The 23,643-nt window shown below is 35.5% G+C and overlaps 2 protein-coding genes across 2 annotated transcripts; both read right to left on the bottom strand.

The window, feature by feature from the left end:
• Positions 1–3,490: 3,490 nt before the first annotated feature.
• LOC107554198 (40S ribosomal protein S26) lies at positions 3,491–6,544 on the bottom strand. The gene is made up of 4 exons (XM_016236638.1): positions 6,471–6,544; positions 3,947–4,124; positions 3,726–3,856; positions 3,491–3,590 (listed from the first exon to the last, which is right to left on the bottom strand). The coding sequence occupies exons 1-4, from the start codon at positions 6,471–6,473 to the stop codon at positions 3,555–3,557; spliced, it is 348 nt and encodes a 115-aa protein (XP_016092124.1). The 5' UTR covers positions 6,474–6,544; the 3' UTR covers positions 3,491–3,554.
• A 1,336-nt stretch (positions 6,545–7,880) lies between these two features.
• LOC107554195 (serine/threonine-protein phosphatase 4 regulatory subunit 1-like) lies at positions 7,881–23,032 on the bottom strand. The gene is made up of 20 exons (XM_016236634.1): positions 22,809–23,032; positions 21,809–21,853; positions 21,102–21,231; positions 20,508–20,614; positions 20,282–20,424; positions 19,271–19,417; positions 18,912–19,019; positions 17,245–17,310; positions 16,920–17,078; positions 16,543–16,667; positions 15,474–15,955; positions 15,168–15,385; positions 14,330–14,413; positions 13,912–14,097; positions 13,483–13,644; positions 12,846–12,946; positions 12,627–12,747; positions 12,299–12,433; positions 10,485–10,626; positions 7,881–9,258 (listed from the first exon to the last, which is right to left on the bottom strand). The coding sequence occupies exons 1-20, from the start codon at positions 22,813–22,815 to the stop codon at positions 9,113–9,115; spliced, it is 2,814 nt and encodes a 937-aa protein (XP_016092120.1). The 5' UTR covers positions 22,816–23,032; the 3' UTR covers positions 7,881–9,112.
• Positions 23,033–23,643: the final 611 nt, after the last annotated feature.

Here is a 23,643-nt window from a genome sequence, read left to right as displayed (position 1 = left end):
TATATATATATATATATATATATATATATATATATATATATATATATATATATATATATATATATATATATGTAGCCTATACGTGTTTGTATGTATATCTTGTTTTGTAATACTTACCTGCCCCTGGCAACTTTTATTTATTGGAATTTGTCTTTCTATCTTTTTTATTATTATTATTTTATTATTATTATTATTTTTCTTTGCTTCTTTTAGAAATGTTTTTCTTGATAAAAATATTGTGTTATTATTCTTTGAGTAAAAAAAAAAAAAATTGGTGACAGCCATTTAGGCAATATGTTGATTTCAGGAATTTTTACCCCTAGCGGGGTACCCCTAGTTTTCCTTTAAAAAAAAATAAAATACCCAATGCCATCAATTTATGTCAAACTTGGTTATTTAATAAATACAATTCAATTTGAATTTTCTTAACAGTTGTGGTTTGTTAACTATTTCAAATTATAACAGCTACACATTCAACAGCACCTCATATAGTGAATAGACACTTTAAAATAAGAACAGCTAAATCTTCTAAAACGACAGTATGAAACTAAAAAGGTAGTTGAAAGGTAGTAGTAAAAAGGTAATTTCTATTATTTGGCCTTTTGTCACTTTTGATGCCATTTAATGGCCTTAACCCTCTTAACCCCATTCTGACCTTGATGCTTTTTAATGTTTAATTAATTGCCTCATCTCTACTTTTTCTTTTATTAGTACAGGTGAGACATATCTGCCACATTCTGCTGTAAAGAACCCTTTCTTGAACTTGTAAAGGTACGTAATCAGATTACTTTTTTTCAAGTAACTAGTAAAATAATGCATTACTTTTTAATTTACAAGAGAATATCTGAGTTACTGTTTCAAATAAGTAACGCAAGTTACTTTTTTTTTCCAATGTATTGATTGACAGCTCTCCTGTCCCCTTGTTGAGAGAAATCAGATGTTACTGTAGTTCTAACATAAATATGAATATGAATTCATTCATCTCACTCACACAAAAAAGCACAGATTCAGTATTCCTTAAAATGAATAAAAATAATGCAGCTCAGAATATGACGCAAACCTGCAATAATTAAATGCTAAACAACACAAATATCCTTTATGTATTTAATCCCATTCTATTAAGCAATGTCTTTGCTTCTGACCTTTGATGATTCAGTTCAATCATACTAATAAGCAAAAATTACTCTAGACAAACATTTGTGTGTTTTTGTATTGCTGAAGTGTGTTGAAATTTCTTCTTCTGCATTCTCATGTACGGACGTAAATTTACATTTCCTTCAGCCTGAGGCTTATTCATTTCACTTTTGGTGTGAAAAGGCTTTTATATTTGCCAAAAATAGAACTTTTTTATTTTAAAAACAAACAAGCAAGCCCTGTCCAGATTTAAAAAGTAACGTAACGCATTACTTTCCATAAAAAGTAACTAAGTAAAGCAATTAGTTACTTTTTTATGGAGTAACGCAATTTTGTAATGCATTACTTTTAAAAGTAACTTTCCCCAACACCGTTCATGACACATCATAGCCAAATATTAGAACAGCAGCTATACTTAAAGTAAAACAAGCAGCTCCTGACATAACCACATTGAAAGAATACAAAATTAATAGATCAAGACGCTTTTTATTCACAGGAACAAAACCTCAAAATGTCAAACACAGCAATCACAAACACTGACTCGGGTTATCAAACAGATTTCACAATTGTACAGGTAATCAACGCAACCTTTTATACTTTATTGAAAGGGTCCTAGAATTAGATTCAGTTTCAGTTCCATCTTGATGTAGAAGGCGATCAAGGAAAACAGATGTGTATTTCAGAAACGTCTACGTTACAATTCTATTAGCTCTTCATCCTTCTCTTGTATAAAGAGGTATGACACAATTTCCAGAATAGACTCCAGGGTTTTCCTCCAGCTGGTCACATACCAGATCTTATACAGGAAATCTCCTAAGAGTACCAGCAAAAAGAGTGCAAGAAAACTCAGGAAGATCCGATCCACGTGGTAGAGCACCTTCTCTTTGAATGTGCGTTGCTCCCATGGCACTGCGGCCCGAGCCTCGCTGTATTTGCCAAAATGGAGGAGGGCTTCCTCATCACTGTTTATCTCCTGTGTCTCCATCTCCCACTCCTCCACAGCTCCGTCACCTTCTGCCATCCTGCTTAATGCTCTCTAAAAGTCAGGCCTTTGAAAATTGCTTTTGTAATGAAGTTTCCAACTTGTGGAGGCACGGTGCGTCCTCTTTTTTTGGCCTTCCCTGGCGAATAAAGCCTGAAGAATTGAAATTGGCAGCGGCTTAATTAGTTTTCAGTCTCTTTTTAATACCTGAGGTTTACAAGGATGCCTTATTTAAATGATTTCAATATAACGAATTAATTAACTGTAGCCATTTTAATTGAGTTGGTTCATTTCCTTTGTCCCGGTCAAGGCTGCTGTGCGTGTCTGACTGAATGCGGCAGGCTGATTAATGAACTCACACCTCACTAAGGAGATCACTGGGACTTAGTGATACTCAGCACTTTTCAAAATCCTACAGTAACAGATGGCAAATAAGTACAGTGCTACCCGATGCTGATAAAAACATTGCTGTACCATTTCTTTGAAATACTCTTTCATAACAAAAATGTAATCTTATTCTGTAATTTCTTTACTTGTTTTAACTCTATTTATTCTGTATTTGGGACAATTTAATAAACCCATTTACAGATATTAGACTTTCATAACTGCCACCTTTCTAAGAGTGGCCATAGCTGTTTTGATGCAAGTATGTGCACTAACAAGTGCGCATGTAAATATTATATGGGTATATTATTTGTTATATGCAGACAAGCCAATCATGAAGTCACGATCTTCAGATTATGAGACACTGTGCCTGACTGTGCTAACAAGGTTAGAGGTGCAGTTGTACAAAACCTGACCTTTGTACGTCTGAGCTTATAATAATATAGTGTTCTATGATCAAAACATGGAGTCGGTCCTGTACTTATAATTGCTTTAAACTAGCAAGAAGGATATTTATTCATCATATGAACTTATTTAAAATATGAATGTTATTTTATTGAAGTATCTTAAATCCTCAGCTTTTTCCCCCAGATTTATTTCATATAATGTAGCTATTACTAAACACTTCTACTATAATTCATACAGGCGAAATGTTAACTGTATTAAAAGAACCCTATTATTCCTTTGAGTTGTATTTATTTGAGAAACAATATTTTTATATATTTATTATTATTTTAAGTGCTATGAAAAATATATAAAACAACACTGACTGCTAATATTAATTAATTTAATATTATGACCAAGCTCAAAAAAATGTTGTTGTAAAATAATATTGGGGATATTTTCACCTATTATAATAACAACAGAAATTAAGTCTGATAAGATGGATTTAGAATTAAACTTGACAGAGCTCCAAACTCAAACTACACAGCAGTAACAAATGCACTCAAACCATCATGCAGCAACAATCAAAACAATGAAACACCAGGACCTGTTTTATATATTTTTTTTATTTTTCTGCATAAAATGCACAGAATGTGACCGTTGATTTGCTTCACATGGGCTTTGCAGGAGGTCTGGGTGCAGCACCCTGCAGGAAAAAAAAACAGACAAAAGAAAATGCTGAGATGCAAATAAACACCAAGTAACAACAAAATACAACGCATGCACTGTAACCCTACTAATTATTATAGATTAGCCTGCAACAGAATTTCAGTGTACTTACACTAGGCCTGAATCGGGGCGGTGGTGTTCGGTCCTTGCGGGCCTCCCGGGATCTGTTTCGCACCACCTTACTGTGGATGGCACAGCTAACACAGTAATGCAGCTTCACGTACAGCTTGGGCAATATGTACGCTACATAGGAGTGAAAAGGAATAAAAAATGATATGGAACAGTGCACACTAAGTCTTTGACAATGTTTTGGTAGTTAAAGCAGTCACTTACAGTCAAACACACTAGCTTCTGAGATGTCCCTCACAGCGGCGGCTTCCACAATGTTCCTGATGACAAACTTCTTGATGGCCTTGTCCTTGGGAACACAGCGGGCACAGTTGGTGCAGCGGATGGGCTGGACATGACCCCGGCCCTTCTTTGCACGTCCGTTGTTCCTTCTCTTCTTAGTCTGTCATGTAAAAATGGAAATACTTTAATAATTAAGAGTATAGATCATAATTTAAGATCCTACACCTTCTGACCAAACATTTTTCCATTCATTTTCCAGTTGTTCGTGAGTAATTTAATAATTGTCATTTAGTTTTTATACAAATTCTACTCCAGGAGAGCCATTTCTTGCATATGCTAAAATTAAGATTGTTATTACTTTAAATTTCATCAGAAAATTTGATTTTTCCAAAATTTAAAAATGAATTAAATGTTAAAAATACAATTTTAGCTCTGTATGCAGTTCGCATAGTAATGGAAGTTATAGAAATAAGGAAATCACAACTGTAAAAATTTTAAAAAATGATCAAATTAAAAATCTAAGTGGTTCCCATAATAATGGGAATAATTAACATTTCCAAAAATTATATTTCCAGAATTTCCATTACCATGGGAACAACTTTCAATTTAAATTGTCATTTTACTGTTCTAAATAGTTTTAAAGGATTAATAATAAAAATAATCAGGAAACGACTACTTTAAAATGTCCAAAAATTATACTTCAAGTAGGAATGCACCGATACCGATACCAGTATCGGTATCGGTGCATTCCTACTTGAAGTATAATTTTATACTGGCCCGATACTGGTCTCCTGTACTTGTACTCGTTAAAATGCCCCGATACCAAACGCCGATACCGCACAGCATGTGATAAGCGCCATATTCAAACAAGGAAACACCGACAACAGAACAACAGACAGCAGAAAAGAGTTAAGGATGTCTACTACGAAGTATACAGTATGTATGCAATGAATATAATGTTAAACATTCAGTATTAACGCCTGTATAGATGATGTACGCGAGCTGATAAACAAAGCACGCTGAGTGGATTGAGCACGCAGCGGCGCATATGCGCGAGCTTGTCGAGTGAATATATCTTTCTCACAGACATCACTGGAAAGTTTGTAGTTGTCTTATATGTCAAAAACTAGTAAGTAAAACAATGCACAAGTTACTTAACGGTAGGGAGAGAGAGAGAGTGCGCGCACGCAATTCTGTTGTGTGATCTTTGAAGTTCACTCACTTAGCACACGCATCATTTAGATTAAAACTTAATCGTAAAAATAAGACCATTTATAGGGGCATTCACTATAAACATCATCTATTTTCAACCTTAGGCATACACGACTTGTGAAACTAGCAGCCTGTGTGAAATGCGTTAGGTTGTACTACTGTCCTCTCATTCTGCATCAGTACAAATACGTGCACGCGTTGCGCGTGTTTTGCTTGCTTGAGCGTTTCTGCATTATATGAGTGGCTTTGGAAAATAAATCGCAGCACGTTTCAGATGAAAAAACGCGACTTCTATTTCTGAAAATATCACAGTTAGGAGATTTATAACGAGTGGTTCCCTGCATTATTACAGCAAAGCGCGTGATTACAGTACTGAGCCGCTGCAATGGAGCAGCTCTAATGCTATTAAATTAAAGATGATGTACATAGAGCAAAACGTACTCTGTATCGGCAAGTACCAAAAATAAAAGTATCGGTATCTGTACTCTGTATCGGCAAGTACCAAAAATAAAAGTATCGGTATCTGTACTCTGTATCGGCAAGTACCAAAAATAAAAGTATCGGTATCTGTACTCTGTATCGGCAAGTACCAAAAATAAAAGTATCGGTATCGGGCGAGTACTGGAAAAAGTGGTATGGGTGCATGCCTAACTTCAAGGATGGGAACCACTTAAAGACATCATATTACCTTTTTTCTTTTCTTTAGGTAGATTATTTTTGGAAATTTGAAAATGGGATTTTCCTGACATGTCCAGGTGCTCCATTACTATGGGAACCACATACAGATCTTAATATTTCCAAATAAGAGAATAATTTTTTTCTGCACCAATCAAAATAAATGCCAATTTACTAAGATTATCAACATGTCGATCAACTCTTAATTGTATGATAACGTTACTAGAAAGCTGTTAGATGCATCAATCTTCTTCACGTCAGCTCAGTTAACACTCAAGCACTAGGACAGGCTGAGGGTCTTGATATATATACGCTAAATAACGACTATACCACATCCTGCATCGGTACGTTGAATAACCAATGGCGATAATAAGCATTAAAGAGAAGTATTTGACTTCATAAACACAGAGTAGCAGACCCATCCCTGCCGCGTTCTGCAGCACATGCTAGCCATCTTCACAAACGCTTTACTAAAACTAACAACCCTATAGAGTGCCCACATATCTCACAAATACGTTACTAACTAAACTAAGTGAACACACAGTTTTCTTTAGTATATAAAGGAGATTTCATATACTAAAAGATATTCACGAATCAATCGCGAAGGCTAGAGACTCACCATCTTGAATGGGAAGCAGGAAAAAGGACCGGAAAAGGCGAACCGGAAGTGAAATCTCTCTCCGCTACACAACAAAAGTCCATCGAATATATATATATATATATACACACACACACACAAAATCTTTAGCACTGTTAGCTGCACTTCAAATATTACAAACATATGTAAGGTGCTCAAGAATCACTTGATTTAGTAATTCCTGGCTAAATTGTCTTCAGAATAAAAGGCACAACTGAGAAATGATTTCAAATTTATATTATTTTAATTAATGAATACTAAAAATAATAATACATACAATGTATTTAAAAGAGATGCACAGAAAATTACAAAGGTTGTAACCTGAAAGGTTAGGATATAAAATCTTTGAACATGATACATTGAAAAGAATAAAAGGGGGCAAAAGAATCAAATCAGATGCTTGTATCTTAATATTGTAACATTACAAGAAAACTAGTGGATCGGAACATATGCAGACAGATGAAGTGGTTTAGTTGACATATCAGTGATGTCAGTGCCTCAGTAAAATCACACAGGAGAATTTATTGGGGAAAATATAATCTAACAAAATTTCTATCACCTTTCAACATGGTCCATATGGGAAAAAAGAAACAGAAAGGACACACAGATGCATGCACACACACAAACACACACATGGGAACACAAGCAAAACAACTTCCCTCTTACAATTCCAAACCAAATATCGCTACATAAAAAAAGACTGGCATTGACTCCTGTAGATATCATCAATAAAATCACATATCAATTTGATCTCGGGCTGTATTCGAGAGCTAAACTAAACCTTTTTTTTTTTTAACAATTCCATATACACAATCCATAAACATTCCATGTTCACATCTGTGAGAATAAATGCACCAGATTCGAGCACCACTTGAGTTTGGTCAAGAAAGTTGCCTTATTAAAAAAAATCTGAACCACTGATTTATCATGATTCATCCGATTCATCACATTCATTTATTTATTTATTATTATATATACTGTATAAAACAAGGACCTGCAATCTTCTTTCCACTGAACCCTTAATGAATAGTAAAGTGCTCTTGGCAAAGTTTGCCCTTACGTGCTGATTTGGGTCCGGTCCTCCTAATTTAAATACATAAACCATAAAAACACACATACTAATAACCGATCAGCAGCTAGACGCGAGTTAACCGATGCCAAGAGCAGCACAACCATGCTTTTAAAAACGGATGGTTCATTATATCAACTACAAGAACAAAATAGCTTATTTACTTTAAAGCAAATTTGGGAATTGTCAGAATGAGAGGAATCATGGTGTGCTTTTATTAACTAGTGCAAATCCGACTAAACAGTGTGCTTGCTTTGGTGTTTTCCACAGACAACCAAGCAGCGCCCTCTTAGCACAGAATTAACCAATTGAGATTTTATTAATTTTTTTTTTTTTTTTTTAAAGTCTGACAATTTTGGTTGTCCAGTGTCTATATGTCATCTAGTGACTGTAAAGGTTGCCTGCAAAGCAACTCCTGACAGCTCTCTAAAATACTGGCCCCTTTTATTTATAAAACGGTGAGAAATAAAACCACTCTCCACCAATCAGGGAAGACGAGGAGGTTGCTTTACGTACGACTGGATCACACTCAAAACATGTACATTAAAATGTCAGTATTGAAAGACAATAGCAAATTGTGAGCTACAAAAGGATTGCGCAAAAATAGAGGGAGGTTTTCGGCTCCTGAGCTGCAAAAATTTGCTCATTTGCGGTTTCTAAACCCCGTTTCCCACAACAATCTGGTTGGATCCTGAGGGTCAGGTAAACAGGAGGTTGGTAAATGCGGCAACAGTTCTGCAGCATCACTTGGGCTCGGCTCGATACCATTTTGCGCCATTGCAGCTTTAAAAAATCTGAATATCAGGTCTCCCTGAGTTAGTAGCACTTCACTGTGTCAGTCTGCTTATGTCTTCGTAGTCCTTTTTGTTTTAAGAAATCCACAAGAAAATTAAATGGAGAAAAAAAAGAAGTCTTACAAATGTACAGTTAGCTTTGGAGGGGCAGCTGGTAGCATCTGAACCGTCTGATGAGGAGAATCGACACAATCCGCTGTTGAGATGCGTCTTGTCTCCAAATACTTTCTGCTGCCGCAAAGGTGCAAATAAAATCTTGCACCATTCAGAGAGGTGAGATGGTTGTTCTGTGTTTGAAGGTGTGAGTGTGTGTGTTTGGGTGGTTAAAGTGAGGCTGTGTAAGTGAGAGGCTGAGTGAGCAGTCCTCATGTGTAAAAAGTATTGTTTTGCATTCATTTTTAATTGCTTGACAACACAATCTCACAATTTTATCATCTAAATGGTGAAAACCACTGTGGAAAATTATTTTGCAAGGCTGTATTAGTCGTACTGCCATAAATAAGCATACATTTGCATATTTTAAGGATCCAATTTTAGATTTAGCTACATATCAGTAGAAACGTTTTATAAATGAGGCCTGTTTTGTGTATAAATGCATAATATATGCATGCACTGTCAAATATGGAGCGTATTAGGAGAGGACAAGGATACACTGTGTTTGAAGGTTTGGTCAGTAGTTCCTATTTGTAAACACTTGTCTGTGAATCCGTTTAGTGTTGTTCCTGCTGGTGCTTGTTCATGTGTGCGGGTAGTACATGGTGCTAAATTAGCGCTGATGTGTCCATGACATTTCTGTTGGGATCCATTGTGGAGAAGAACTGCACGTCCCTGTCCTTGTCCATCCTCAGCTCAGACAGAGCCTCTTCCAGCTCATCTGAGTAAGCGCTGCCTGGGTCCTTGAAGTACGCTGAAATAAGAGCACAGACATAAGTGATCAGAACAGCAGTGACACTTACACTAAATACATATGAAGAGTTCATTTGCAAAAACCGATAACCCCATTTTTTTTTTTTTTTTCAGAAATCAGGTTTTTTTTTTATTGCTCATTCCAAGTAATATCAATCAAACTGCAGTTGGGTTGTTTTGATTATGTAATAATAATAACTTAAATACAAAACAAAATTAAAACAAAATTAAAGTTCATTGAAAGTATGTTTTTGAAAAAAAAAACGTTTCAGCTTTTATTTTCCTTTTTTGCCCTGAAGAAGATATCACAGGTTCACCAAGTTGGTCGAAATTATCCATCCTCGATCACTTTTAGTCAGCTTTGACGAAACTCCTCTCAGCTAGCACGTCTTTTCAAAGTGAAAGTAGCCTTGTCACCTGACCTGAATACAGCGCGCTGATTCGCTAAAATGGACTTATCGGCATCTGTTCAAAAACAACAAGGGCGCGTGTCGGCTTCTGCAGTAAAACGTGAACTCGCAATGCCTTTTAAGTGGACAAAACCAGCTTTTTTGACAAAACGTGTTTAGGGTTAAGATCGCGCTATATGTGGAGAATAATGCACGGCAATCAGCTAATTTTTTTTTAAAAGTGCTGTTTATCGGTTTTTGCAAATGAACTCTTCATATTTAGAAAAGTAATTTATTTTTTGTGCTACTAACAGTGACAGTTTATGTTTAAAGTTAAGTTAAATGGTCGCTAGCCTACAAAAAAATTCAAATAAACTTAAAATAAAGTTAAAAAAATTATTATATAAACAATATTAAATAAAATACAAGAAAAAAACCTAAAAACTGAACTAAAAAGAAAACAACGTAAAACTAAAAAAAAATTAAATAGAAGAAACAACAATAAAAACAAAACTAAATAAGATAAATAAAACTAAACTAAATAAAATAAACAATATGAAATATCTAAACAATAAAAAACAAAACACACACACACACAGAAAATAGCCAATGGCCTTTACTTGACAGCTTGCACTTTGGACATCATTCTAGAAAGCATTTAGCTGGACAAAAATCACTATGCACTCTGCGCAGGATATTACTCATAAATATTTTTGTCCATTAATTTAATTTAAGCCCTTGGAGGGCCTAATGATGGAGGCACGAGTCTGCGTCAACATCCTGTAATGCATGCATCCTCTAACATGTTTATGTTATGTTTTGTGTTAGTGTGCCTTACGTTTTTCCAACACGCTCTGCCGTAACGCCTTGGCCACCAGCACACGTACGTTGGGTACAGGATCTGATGAGAGGCTGAGCAGACTGGGTAGAAGGTGCAGTGCAAACTGGTCCATGGGCATACAGTCCTCCTCCACAATGGCCTATGTGGAAACAATTAATTAATTAATCACTCTCACACATTGGTAGATATATCACGATAGCTTTAACATTTTTGCTCAGCTAGTGGGCTTTTGAGAATTTTGCATAATGCACTCAATATAACTAAAAACAACAACAACAAAAAAAAAGTTATACATTAAAAAATAAAAAATAAAATAACCAAGAAATGGCCATGAGTTTTGACCTAATTGGTTATTTGCTCACCAGTCTATTACCAGATTATTCTGGTATCATCAATTTCAGAATTATCAATCCCATAATGTCTCGAAAAAACTACTGTACTAGGCTACTCTGTGCAAAATATTTATTGAAACTAACAGCACCAAAAATATAAGATTATGAATGAGAAGTGAAAAAAACTACTGTGCTAAATCAAATAATGTTAAGATGGTGTGACTACTAGGCCTGGGCGATAAAATGGTATCGATATTTATCGACGGTACACCTTCTTCGATAACGATAGAAAAAAAATGTTCGATATAGTGCACGATATAGGCACGTGCTATGAGTGACGCAGACAGCACACACAAACACAAATACATGCTGAATTGAGTGCTGTGCCTGCCTGTGATGAGGAGATTGTGAATAAAGAATGAATTAGTCAAATTTAAAATAAACATTTGCATTTGAATGTTAGGTGTGCGTCAGGGAGTGTCATCATTGGTGCGCGAGATGCGGTGATGTAAGTGACGTACGTTGCTGCATTTTATTGTTTTGTTAGTCTAGCCCACGAGACGTGCCGCTGCTGCGTTATTCATTCAAAATATTAGAGAAATATAGAAGCTCAATGTGGAGAAGATCTTGATTTAGGTTAAAACCGAAACCAAGCCATTCACACAGAACGCATATTTTTAGCGCATTTTTTAGTCGGACAAATATGACTGCTGCACTTGTGTCTCACACAAGAGATGTATAGAAAGCCATGCAATGTTAAAACAGTTTAAACGTTTAGAAAACACGTCACCAATTTTTGGAGGTTTATTCCTTTTCACTGCATCTCCTATGTTTTTAAATGCAATCTGTGTGAATGGCGCTTCGGTTCTTTGGATTAAGCAATGCATAAATACGTGATGCGGTTTTGTTCATAATCGTTTATGCAATTTACGAAATTATATTGATTTTTATGAGTTAATTTAGATGTAATGCACGTTTTTTTAATAGAGTTACTTCCTTGCGTTGACAATTTAAATGCGCTGCATTATTTTGCTCATTGCACCCTCCTGTGGCCTCGGGAGACAAGACAAAAGTTTCCTTAAGACCTATTTAATCTGCATATAAAACTTTAGAAATTAGATATTTGTTGAATTTTTATTTTGTGTTTGATTTGTTAAAACAAAAATATTTGTTGTTTGTCTCAATAAATTGGGTTAATTTAAAAATACAGTGGTTAAATTAAAACATTTTTTTCTATTGCTTTTTGTATTAAAATTTTTTATAAAAAAAGTCAATAATTATCGATACCGAACGATATGAAATTATAATAATTTTAATAATTAATAATTTATGCATTTAGCTGACGCTTTTATCCAAAGCGACTTACAGTGCATTCAGACTATACATTTTTTACCAGTATGTGTATATTATATCATTGATACATTTTTTTAGCTATATCGCCCAGCCCTAGCTACTGTAAAAATCTGATGTAAATATTACCTGGCAAATGAATGCAAATGCCTGACGTCCGACCCATTTGGAACAGTGGCAGAATCTCATAATGAGCTCATTAATGAAATTCAGACCCAGATCATGAGCTTCACAGGCATATAATTTCTGCAGGATCTCCACCACCTACACACATTCACAAGATAAAATGTCAGCACTAAATACAAGTGTGGATGGTAATGGAAACCTGTATTATAAGCTGAGGCTGAAAACAGTCCAGTGGAGTTACTAAAAGCAGAACACAAACGTAAACAATACAGTTAGTGAAAGGCAATGTTGCTGCTATTTTTGACAACAAGCTGAAGGGCACATGATTCACCAGTTTATAGGAGATCCACCGCACTTCAGACACTTTGTCAGAGCAAAGGTTAAGTGCGATCTGTCTGAGGTAGTCATAGACATCGTTGTGGCTGTACAACTCAATGATCAGGATGAGCTGCCTAAATACACAGACAGACAAATGCCACAAGAGTGAGATCACACTTGAGAACTACAAAAGGCGCTTTGTCGATGAAGCATGTAACAAAGTAGCACATACTCAGCTAGCTCATATCGGAATCTCCAATTTCTGCTGTTGTCCGTCACCATGAACTCCTGCAGCTGATACAGATATTCCCGACGCTTATCGGCATGAAGAAGCTACAAAAAAAAGACACAGAAAGATCTGTTAGGGCCAGTGTTGTTGGGGCAATTGTTAACTAAATCTAAATCTATTAAAAATAGTTTTCGGTAATTGAAATAGAGCTGAAATAAAACACAATATAAATATTAGATGAAGAATTAAAACGAAAATGAGATGTTGCCTTGGCAACTAGCTGAAATAAGCTTAAGTTGAAAGTGCTAAAATGACTAAAACTGAAAAATAAAAGATATATATTATTAAAAAAGAAAAACTAATAAAAATGACAAAAGCACAAAATTACTTAAAAAAACAAAAACAAATGAAAAATAAAAGCAAATTCAATATATTAATAAAAACTACTAAACAAATTAGCATATCATAACAAAAATCCCTATTTAAACATATGGTAGAAAAAAAAAGGAATATACAAACTGTCTGAAATTATAATTCTTAAACATTTTTTTTTTCAGTATAAGCAATTCATTTTCAAAGCTCTTGGTATAAAATGCTCGAATATTCTGTCTTCTGAGTTGAGGAAATTTCATTTTCTCACCTTTAAGAAATCATACAGGTGTTTGAGGACTCCTATCCGCACCTCATCGAGGTCTTTGAGGAAGCAGTTAAATATGGGCACCAGGTCAGCTGCAGTCAGCTGATCCCCCAGAATCACTGCCAACTCGTGGATAGAGAATGCCAGCGTCCGCCGCACCTTCCACTGGAACACATTCAATAGTATTTCATTTGACAACTACTGAAGCTACTGTGTCTATTCCTCTCCTTTTTTTTATATTTACAAAATAAAGACAAACAATAATAATCTATAATATTATGGTATGGAGAAAATAAGGTTTAATTAATAATATTAAAACACACACACATACATACATATATATATATACATATATACTGTATAAACACACACACACACATGTATATATGTGTGTATATACCATCAGCAATACAGATTAAGAGGAAGTTTTACCTGTACGTCTGTAGCAAGGGTCTCATATGTGTCTTTGAGGCAGTGCCAGTTCTGTCTGCCCAGCGTTAGGGCGACACCTGGCAAGCTGAATGCACAGTGTTTAGCGATCTCAGTGTCTACGGTCTGAGCTCGAGCGGGGTCTGTCATGGACAGATACTGATCCAGCAGCTGCTGTGGAATTACATTCTGAGACAACAAAGAATGACTGTTAGGGAACTAGTCTGATTAAGCAGACTTAGTCTGTTCATTTGTAAAAAGGAGATTATTTATACATTTGATACGCTTAAGTCATGAATACTGTGGAAATCTAGTTGAAAGCTAGTAGATTTTTATTTGTTAAAACATGTGAGAATTCTTTTTTTTTTGATATAAGATTTTTTTTAAGCAACATAAGTTGCTTGTATTTTACATAAATTACCTGTACTTTAGATTTCTCCTCATCACATGTTTTAGCTGTGTCTGAATCTTTGTCCTCTTCCACATTTTCTATTAGGTCTGACTCCTGTGTGCACACAAATGCATGTATAATGAACTCTCTACTGAAGAGTTACTGTGGCAGTACTTCCTTCGAATGACATTTGCATAAACAGATTTACATAAAAATGCAGATGGGGAGTTGCCATGACATGTCAAACAATTGCAGCAGCGTAAAAAAAAACATTTAAAACAACATTATTGTTGTTATGACCTCATATTAATTGACACACTACATCGAATATTGGTATTTTTGCACAATAATATAGATTATTCACTTGGGGGCTTTTCTCAGCAAATATTGCTATGCAATTAATTTGATTAAATATCTATTGATAATAATAATAATAATAATAATAATAAAACATTATATTAATACCAATGAAATATAAACTATAATCTTAACATAAAAAAGAGATCTAATACATATTTTACATTTAAATTATTATTAAATTGAATGTAATAACACATTTTTTAAAATCTAAAATATGTTATAAAATATTTATAATATTATAATAAATAATTTTATTATTATTATTAGGGCTATGAAAAGAAAATATTTTAATCAATTTAATTACATGTACTGACAGTAATTAATATTAATAATAATAATATAAATATTTAACATTTAAAGTATTATAACCTTAATTAAATTTCAAATTTCAAACATTAAAAAAAAAAAAGTAAGAATTTCTTTTAAATGCTATAATTGTTCAATTAATTTTTCCTCCGAGACAAAAAACATTCTTTGACATTTAGTAACTACAAAGTCGTCCTCTCACCTCACTGCTGTGTTCAGAGTCGTCTACCAGCACTGGTGAACTGGAGGGTGAGTCTGAGATCTGTGCGTCCGTCAGTGAGAGTTCACTCATGGCACTGAGCTCATCAGATGTCGGGGAGCCTGTGGAACCATTACTCTCTGACACAGACTCATCTGCATCTTCTCTCTGACTCTCTAGTTGGGCAGCTTTCAGCGCAGCGGACAACACCTTCACTTGAGCTGCGAGTGGAAAGCACACAGGAAAATGAAGAACTATGTCCATATGTGGAAAAGGGCAAAAGAAGTATGCGCTCTTTTTGCAAATCACCTTGCACATCAGGATCATCCAGGTGGGGCTGAAGACAGTCCAAAACCTTCTGGATCTGGGAGCTGGTGGCTGGGCCTTGTGCATCTAAACTTGGCACGTCTTCCTTCCCCTCACCTTCTGTGTCCCTCATGGTCTCATCTTGTTTCTCTATCACCTCATCTCTTTCCTCTTCTTGTAGTAGCTGCAGGTCTTGGGTGATGTCAGGTAGTGGGGATCTCCAGAAGTTGAAGGAGTTGAACACTGTGCAGTCGTCCATCTGCTGGCGGGACAAAGGGGCTGAGTGTTTAGGTTGGCCCAGGCTGATGCCATCTTCTTTGGGCTGGGTAGAGGAATTGCCTTCTGGATGATGTGATGGTGGGCCCGTCAGATCTGAAGTGGATTGTAGCTGCTCTGAACGGGGCTGAATGAGACTGTCTGGAGAACCATCAATGAAGGAATTGCGGCTGTTACTGGAGTTGCTGGTGGTCACTTTGTGTCTGTGGCTACAAAGACAGAAGAGCTCCATTTAGAATTTATTCATTCATTTTGTTGCGTAAAAGAGTTTCAAAAATGTATAGTTTTAATGTTTTTGAAAGAAGGCTACATTTTGTGATGAAAACTACAGTAAAACGGCAATATTATGAAATATTACCATCTTTATTTCAATATATTTTAAAATGCAATTCATTCCAGTGACGTAAAGCTGAATTTTTAGCATCATTACTCCAGTCTTCAGTGTCACATGATCCTTCAGCAATCATTCTAATATGCTGATTTTCTGTTCAAGAAACATTTCTTATTATTATCAATATTGAAAACAGACGTGCTGCTTAACTTTTTTTTGATGGAAATCTTTTTTGTCAGTATTCTCTTTTGATTAGAAAGTCCAAAACAACAGCATTTATTAAAAAAAATATGATTATAATTCATTCTAATTTTATTTTTTAAATCAATTTAATGCATCCTTGCTGAATAAAAGCATAAATGTCTATTTAAAAAAGCCTAATTATACAAGGCTTCCAGTAAAAATCGATAACCGACTACAACAACCAGTCGATCACAAACAGTAACAGAAACCATGCGCACTTACCGCTCTGAGGAGATTTTCGGTATCTCGTGGAGGGTTCCATCCTCACAGAAATTCAGTCCTGTGATTGAAGGGTTGGCAAACGTGGAGATAAAACGACCTAGAGACTGGAACGCAGCCTGGCGTACCTGAAAAGGAAAAATTATAGAAGAATATAAGCAGATGTTCCCGCCCCTTTAAAAAAATGTATAGAAAATTCCTAAAACAGGTGGAAAAACAAAGTCAGAAATATCACTGATCCAAAATCCTACTCCACATCCGCATACTAAACATCATATAACCACATTCACTTTCAGTGAAGACAGAAATTACATGCTGAGTCACGGCATGTTACCACACAGTGTTAGTGTGTGTGTGTGTGTGTGTTACTTTGCTCTTACCCAACGTGACTGATCACTAATGAGGTTGATGAACAAGGGGGACAATTTAGTACGCCGCACCTCCGGAGAAGTGCAGTTTGAAACAACCATGAAGCACTCGGCACAGGCTTTCCGAATACCCCACAGACTGTCTGAGCACAGGTCGAAAAACTTTGGCATCTGAGGTGAGGGCAAAGAGAGAGTGCTGGTTAACACATTTGCATGTCGTGTCAACAAAAATCTGCACAGTCTTGCACTCAGAAATAATTAGATGCATTAATTCTGACCCACTGTGACTGCAGTTTTGTTATAAATACAAGCACAAGAGGAACGCAGAAGGTCTCACCAGAAGTTTCTCTGTGGCTTCCTGGCCAACAATAGAACAGAACTCTCCAAAGTTTGCAGCACAAACCTGACGGTGAGAAAAAAAAGTGTAATAGAAGGTTTAGGCATTTGCTATTAGGTCAAATTGAGTTCTGTTATGTTGTAAACGGAAGCCTGTTGCAACGCAAGCAACATTGCTTCTTGCCAACCCAGCACGAGTTGCAAAAGTAGATTAACATTCTTCACGTCTTCTACACAGAGTAAGCCTGAGCTTTATCACTGCAGTTTTTTGAATGACAAAATAGTCACAAATATGTGCATGTATCAAAACACAACTTCAATGAGTCAAGATTCTTGTTTTTGGAAGCCATTTCTGTCTATTGTGTTCTGATTGTTACTTATTTGTCTCAGGATTCTGATATAATAATGATAATGCATGGACTTGGTATTTCCACACTTTTGTAAAAAGGGAAATACACTACCGTCCAAAAGTTTGGGTCAGCAAGTTAAAATGATTTCTGAAGGATCAGCATATTGGAATGACTTCTGAAGAATCATGTGACACTGAAGACTGCTGAAAATTCAGCTTTGCAATCACAGAATTAAATATATTCATATTATTTCACAATATTATTGCTTTTACTGTATTTTTGATCAAATACATGTAGCTTTCATGAAATTAACAAATGGCATCTGCAAACAAATTATTATTTTTTTTTAAGTAACTTCACTTTTTTGAGCCATTTTTGAATTTACTTTTGGTCACAAGGTTATTGTTAGTGTATGTTTGGCATATGAATTTCCCACACAGACATACACAATAGGGCTGTCAAAATTTTTTTTGAATATTCGTCGAATTTCAAATAAATATCCACATTCGAATGCAAAAACGTTGCATTCGCATTTTAGGTGTGCATTAAGGAGGCAGCCTTATCAGCGGCGCAAGAGATGCAATGACGATATAAGTGTTGTTGCGTTTTAATGCTTTTGTTAACCTATACAGTTGAAGCCACTAGATGCGGCGCTGCTGCGTTGGTCATTCAAAATATTGTGGAAAAAGAGAACACTGAAAACCATTGAAAAACAAAACTGAAACCAAGCCGTTCCCACAGAACACATATTTCACGCATTTTCTAGAGGGACATCTATCACCATTGCACTCGCATCTCACACAAAGGAGCCACATGTTTAGAAAGCCAAATAAAATTAATAAATAAAAAACATATATCAAGAGTTTATGGTGGGATTTTTTCCCCCATCCCAATGCATCTCAATATTTTTAAATGAAAAATGTACTGTGTGATTGGCTTCCCGCCCTTTGTATTAAACTATGCATACATACATGATGCTGTTTTGTTTAAGCAACTTAATTAATTATAATTGGTTTATAAAAATTATTTTAAACATTTTGCACTTTTTTCCCCACAGATATTTTGCTCTATGCGCTCTCTTGTGGCCTCTGGAGAGAAGCCAAAAGCTTTTCTTCACCCGTAACTGAAATTATGCATTTCAAATTTTGATAATATTTAAGAACAAAATTTGAATTTAGTTTTTCAGCCATTTTGACAGCCCTAATACACAACGCAGTTCATCACATCAACTATGAAGATGTTCCACAAAGACTTGACATGTCATAAACCAGTTCTAAGCTCATCCAAGAATTATGAAACGTTTTGAGAGTATCATTACCTTGCGGACTTGAAATAGTCTGACGTCACTGCAGAGTTCACAAAAGCGCAGCAATAAAAGGTGTTCCACCGTGTCTTTAGTCAACATGGTCACCAGCTTACACATGATCTGCAACAAAACATTATTCACCATCAACCCAAAGATCAACACCATCAACCCAACCCCACAAAACAATTAAAACAGTATCATGCAGACAGTAAACAGATATGCATTCCATCATAAATGGAATGAAGTTACGACAGGAAATATAACAAGTTATCTTTTCAGTCCTATGAAAACTCATGGTTTACATATTTTTACCATGAGTATTTTCCACTTCCAGTAATCAGCAGCGCATTCTCTTTAACACAAAGACTCACCGCAACTGCTTCGATCTTGTAGTCATCGTCACTGCTGGGTTCAGTAAGCTCCAGAAGCACAGGGCAGACCCTTCCCTCCATATCTGCCTTACTCATCAGACCCTGTTCAAGTAGCACCAGTAAAGCGGCCTGGCTCGTCTTTCGCACCTACATGAAAAGCACAGGCAAAACCGACTCAATGGGTTGTCTGAACGATTGGCGTTAAGGAAACACTGAATAATAGGTCTTTGAATGAATGAATGAGGCATTTGTATGTATGTATGTGTGCATATATATATATATATATATATATATATATATATATATATATATATATATATAAAATAGGTCTTTAGGATCAATACAACACCTAAAGCTGATCAGATGCATATCTTAAGGATATGTGGACAGCAAACATGAAAGTGACAGATATTTAACAAACCAATCACTACACATTTTCATAGTGTTCACTGAAAAAAAGCCTACAAATTATGCATAATAACAGAAACATTGCTCAAGCGATCTTGTGAAACTTACTGTGCAGTTATTACAAAAGAACTTTTTAGATGGCTATCAAAAGTGATGAATTTAGAGATGCAACTGAAAGTAAGTCAAAGCACAGCATGCAGTTAGCAACCAAAACCTTCTCTGGCAAGTTTTTAAAATTTTCCCCTAAGCAGTTCCAATAAAAATACTTTTCTCTTGTTCTCTCTCTAATTAATAAATAAATGTAAAATAATTAAAATTAAAATGTTAAATATATTTGAAATAATTAAAGAAAATTAAATATAAAAAATAAATACATTTAAAATATTATTACTATATTATAATTTTATAACATTTAAATATTTTTAAAAATATATATTTATTTTGTTATACATTTATTTACTAGTGCTTACTAGTTGGTTATGGCTGACTAGCTGACAACCTTTGACCCATCCCTACTCAAAAAACAATGATATTTGTCATCATTAGTCCAATTAAGAAAAACGATTCCAAGAACAGGCCATTTTTTTTTTAAGTAAAACTCACCTGGTTATTAGGGTCTGTGAGATACCGGACCACAATGGGCACCAGATACCGCGAGAAGGCTTCCGGGAAATTGGGCCGATTTTCATGGAGGAACATGGCAATGTTTGGTACCTGTTCCATCAGCTCTGCTCGCACTGTCGGTTCTGTAACATCACATTACATTCACAATATTACAGACAGTTCAACCATTCTAAACAAGTCAAATACAGGCAAAAGTCATACAAACCTCCATCCTCAGACATCCTGGCAACCGTTTCCATGACGCTGATGAAGTCATTTTCATTATCACTGAACTCCCGGAGCACATCCAGCAATCCACGAGCCACAATTTGCCTGAAAACAAACAGATCAAGAACAACATAAGACACCACAAGACATGAGCTTTTTCAATTTATAAGCACAAAACTTTTTTTTTTTTTTAAAGTGCCTACACAATTTTTCCAGAGTAATGTTTATAATCTTTCCAGGCCAAAATATTAGAAGTCACCCAAGAAACGTTCAATCTAAGCCAAGTTCTTCTACGATGACAAGTTTGGCTCCTTACTAAGTATCTCTGGTCCAATCTCCAATGTCATATCAGGTCAAACTTTTAAAATTATGTTACACCTCTTTGCCATAAAAAAGTTATCCTCATATTTTCTGTATCAAATCTCACTTCTCTTCGAGTGACAGTTACAAGATGGACATACAATCTTATACTACTCCTGAGAAACCACTGAGCATTGCATTTCAGAGAAAAAAAACATCCTGAAATCCATCTCACATTACATGTCTCATAGTTACTTGTTTTATACTGCAGACCACACACTTTACATCTCACCTGTTGAAGACGTTTTCACTGAAAGCATATTTCTCCAGCCGGCCCAGAGGGGTGAGATTATCCTGGCCTGCATCCAGGAATGCTGTTATCCGAATCCCATCACACTCTGAACCATAGTCATCGAATCCAACTGCAAGACAGATTCATATGGACAGTTAATGACCGAGTATAAATCAATGTCGAGTTTGTTAGTACAACCTGGTGGTATCAAATGTGAGATCTTTCAAATTCAAACTAGGAATCTTATTAAAAGAAATTCAGAGTGACACAGAGTATAGGGAATTTGTTTAATGAGAAATTATCTGCTTTACAGCATAAACAGTTAAAGGGATTCCATTATATGCAAGCTGCTTCTGCCAGACACTGACTTCAACTGTATAGTGTAAAAACAATGAGGAAAATCTTAAAAGCATGGGCAGGTCCATATTACATTTTACATTAAAAATAGCATATTTGAGGTCCATTGAGATATTTTTGTTGTGACATTATCTTGACAATTAAGCTCATATTTAAGTAAAATATGAATGGTCCTAAAACAGACTTCATTAAGCAAAAATATCTATCTATCCATACATACATAGGTTTTTTTTTTTTCTCGAGTGAAACATGACCTGGACATGTACTTGAGAGGTTTCATCAGATTCACAAAGTCACAATGCTAGAGAGATATTGATTTGTAAAGTTGCTGAAGAGCTCTGTATACTCACAGTCATCCAAATCATCATGACCATCTTCAAAATACAAAGACAGACCTGGGGAAACAAACCATAAACTTAAGATCAGAGCCCGGCAAGTGTATAGTACAGGGGTGCCCAAACTCGGTCCTGGAGGGCCGGTGTCCTGCAGAGTTTAGCTCCAACTTGCCTCAACACACCTGCCTGGAAGTTTCTAGTATGCCTAGTAAGAGCTCGATTAGCTGCTTCAGGTGTGTTTGATTAGGGTTGGAGCTAAACTCTTAGGGAACCCCTGGTATAGTAGATAATCTGACAGTTTCAAGCCATGCTGCTGTGGCTCACAACATAGCCTCCTAGTAAGATACCTTACTACACAGCATTTATGTTTTTGTCAGTGCAAGTGCTGCTTAGGTAGACTGCTCACTAGGTTTTGACACACAGCCTTGGTATGTATCGTAGTGTTAACTTTTATCTCACTAAAATGTCAACTCAGGTTTGACTACATCAAATAACCCGCGTACTAGGCGAAGATGTCTGCCAAACACCTTTCATATCGTAGTGTGCAACAACATACAAACAGTTCTGAAGTTATGACACATTAGAAATGCATTTTAAAAGGTGACCAGTTAACCAAACGTGCTAACTTAACCGGAATCGACCCCGCTCAGGCTGGCTAACAAACTGACAGTCAAGCTCCTGTAAGCTCAGCTATGTTATCTTCATTATTTACTTAAATGTACTATATAATTTCCATCATAAAGTATTTAATACAACATAAATTGTCCTGTTGGGCCGATGTAGTTCTTTATCACAGTACTTTTATAATATCCCAGTCTGTCCTGCTAGCTTCACAACTCGCAACTAGTGTTAATCCACTTAACATTTCACCAAGCTCATGACCTTTCTTCTATAATACATCAGAAAAATTGAAAAGGCATTGTACGTCATAAAATCAACAATAACAACTGAGCCGATTCTCTTTAAACCGCCTCATAAAGCTTTAAATAAATGTACTAAAGCACGTTAACGTTACCTGCCATCTTGATTAACAGCGGGGCTGTCACTCCACTTCCTCAAAATATTTCCTGCTCTAATTTCAATGCCGGCATCTACATGAATATCAAATACTTAAAAAAAAAAAACAAACTCATCGAAACAAAACACTTTTACGCGTCAAAATATCGCAAATAATCGTATCGCTCAACCGAACGCTCGATGAGAAAAAAATAAGACAATGTCGATCACGTGACTACTCTAGCGACGTCCGATTCGTGAATGAATTGTTCAAAAGGATTGAATCTTTTTAGTGAGTCAGTTGAATCGGTTCACAAAACCGGACTGAATGATTCTTTCACGAATCGGACTGAGATCCGGCCGTTTTCTCGAGCCACTCTTTGAAATTTCGTGTTGTTTAATGTAAATTTAAAAAAAAAATTCAGGATTGTGACTTTTTTTTTTTTAACATATTTTATATATATATATATATATATATATATATATACAGTGTTGGGGGTAACTCATTACAAGTAACGCGAGTTACGTAATCAATTACTTTTTTCAAGTATCTAGAAAGTAACGCATTACTTTTTAATTTACAAGAGAATCCTGTCGCCATGTTGAGAGAAATCAGATGTTACTGTAGTTCTAACATAAATATGAATATGAATTCATTCATCTCACATACTAATAAGCAAAAATTACTCTAGACAAACATTTGTGTGTTTTTTTATTGCTGAAGTGTGTTGAAATTTCTTCTTCTGCATTCTCATGTACGGACGTAAATGTACTTTCCCTTCAGCCTGAGGCTTAATCATATCACTTTTGGTGTGAAAAGGCTTTTATATTTGCCAAAAATATAACTTTTTTAT

This window comes from Sinocyclocheilus grahami, unplaced genomic scaffold (genome assembly GCF_001515645.1).
Source record: "Sinocyclocheilus grahami isolate Dianchi unplaced genomic scaffold, SAMN03320097.WGS_v1.1 scaffold493.1, whole genome shotgun sequence".
NCBI lineage: Eukaryota > Metazoa > Chordata > Actinopteri > Cypriniformes > Cyprinidae > Sinocyclocheilus > Sinocyclocheilus grahami.
Note: the sequence above shows the minus strand (reverse complement) of the source record. Positions and strands in the feature narration are given on the sequence as shown.

Excerpts from the sequence above, each read along its gene's own strand:
- LOC107554198 (XM_016236638.1), bottom strand. Across the intron at positions 3,857-3,946 it reads AGAAGCTAGTGTGTTTGACT|CGTACATATTGCCCAAGCTG; the intron begins GTAAGTGACTGC and ends ACTCCTATGTAG. Across the intron at positions 3,591-3,725 it reads CGCCCCGATTCAGGCCTAGT|GGTGCTGCACCCAGACCTCC; the intron begins GTAAGTACACTG and ends TTTTTCCTGCAG.
- LOC107554195 (XM_016236634.1), bottom strand. Across the intron at positions 19,020-19,270 it reads ACAAGATCGAAGCAGTTGCG|ATCATGTGTAAGCTGGTGAC; the intron begins GTGAGTCTTTGT and ends GTTTTGTTGCAG. Across the intron at positions 14,414-15,167 it reads ACTCTGAACACAGCAGTGAG|GAGTCAGACCTAATAGAAAA; the intron begins GTGAGAGGACGA and ends GTGTGCACACAG.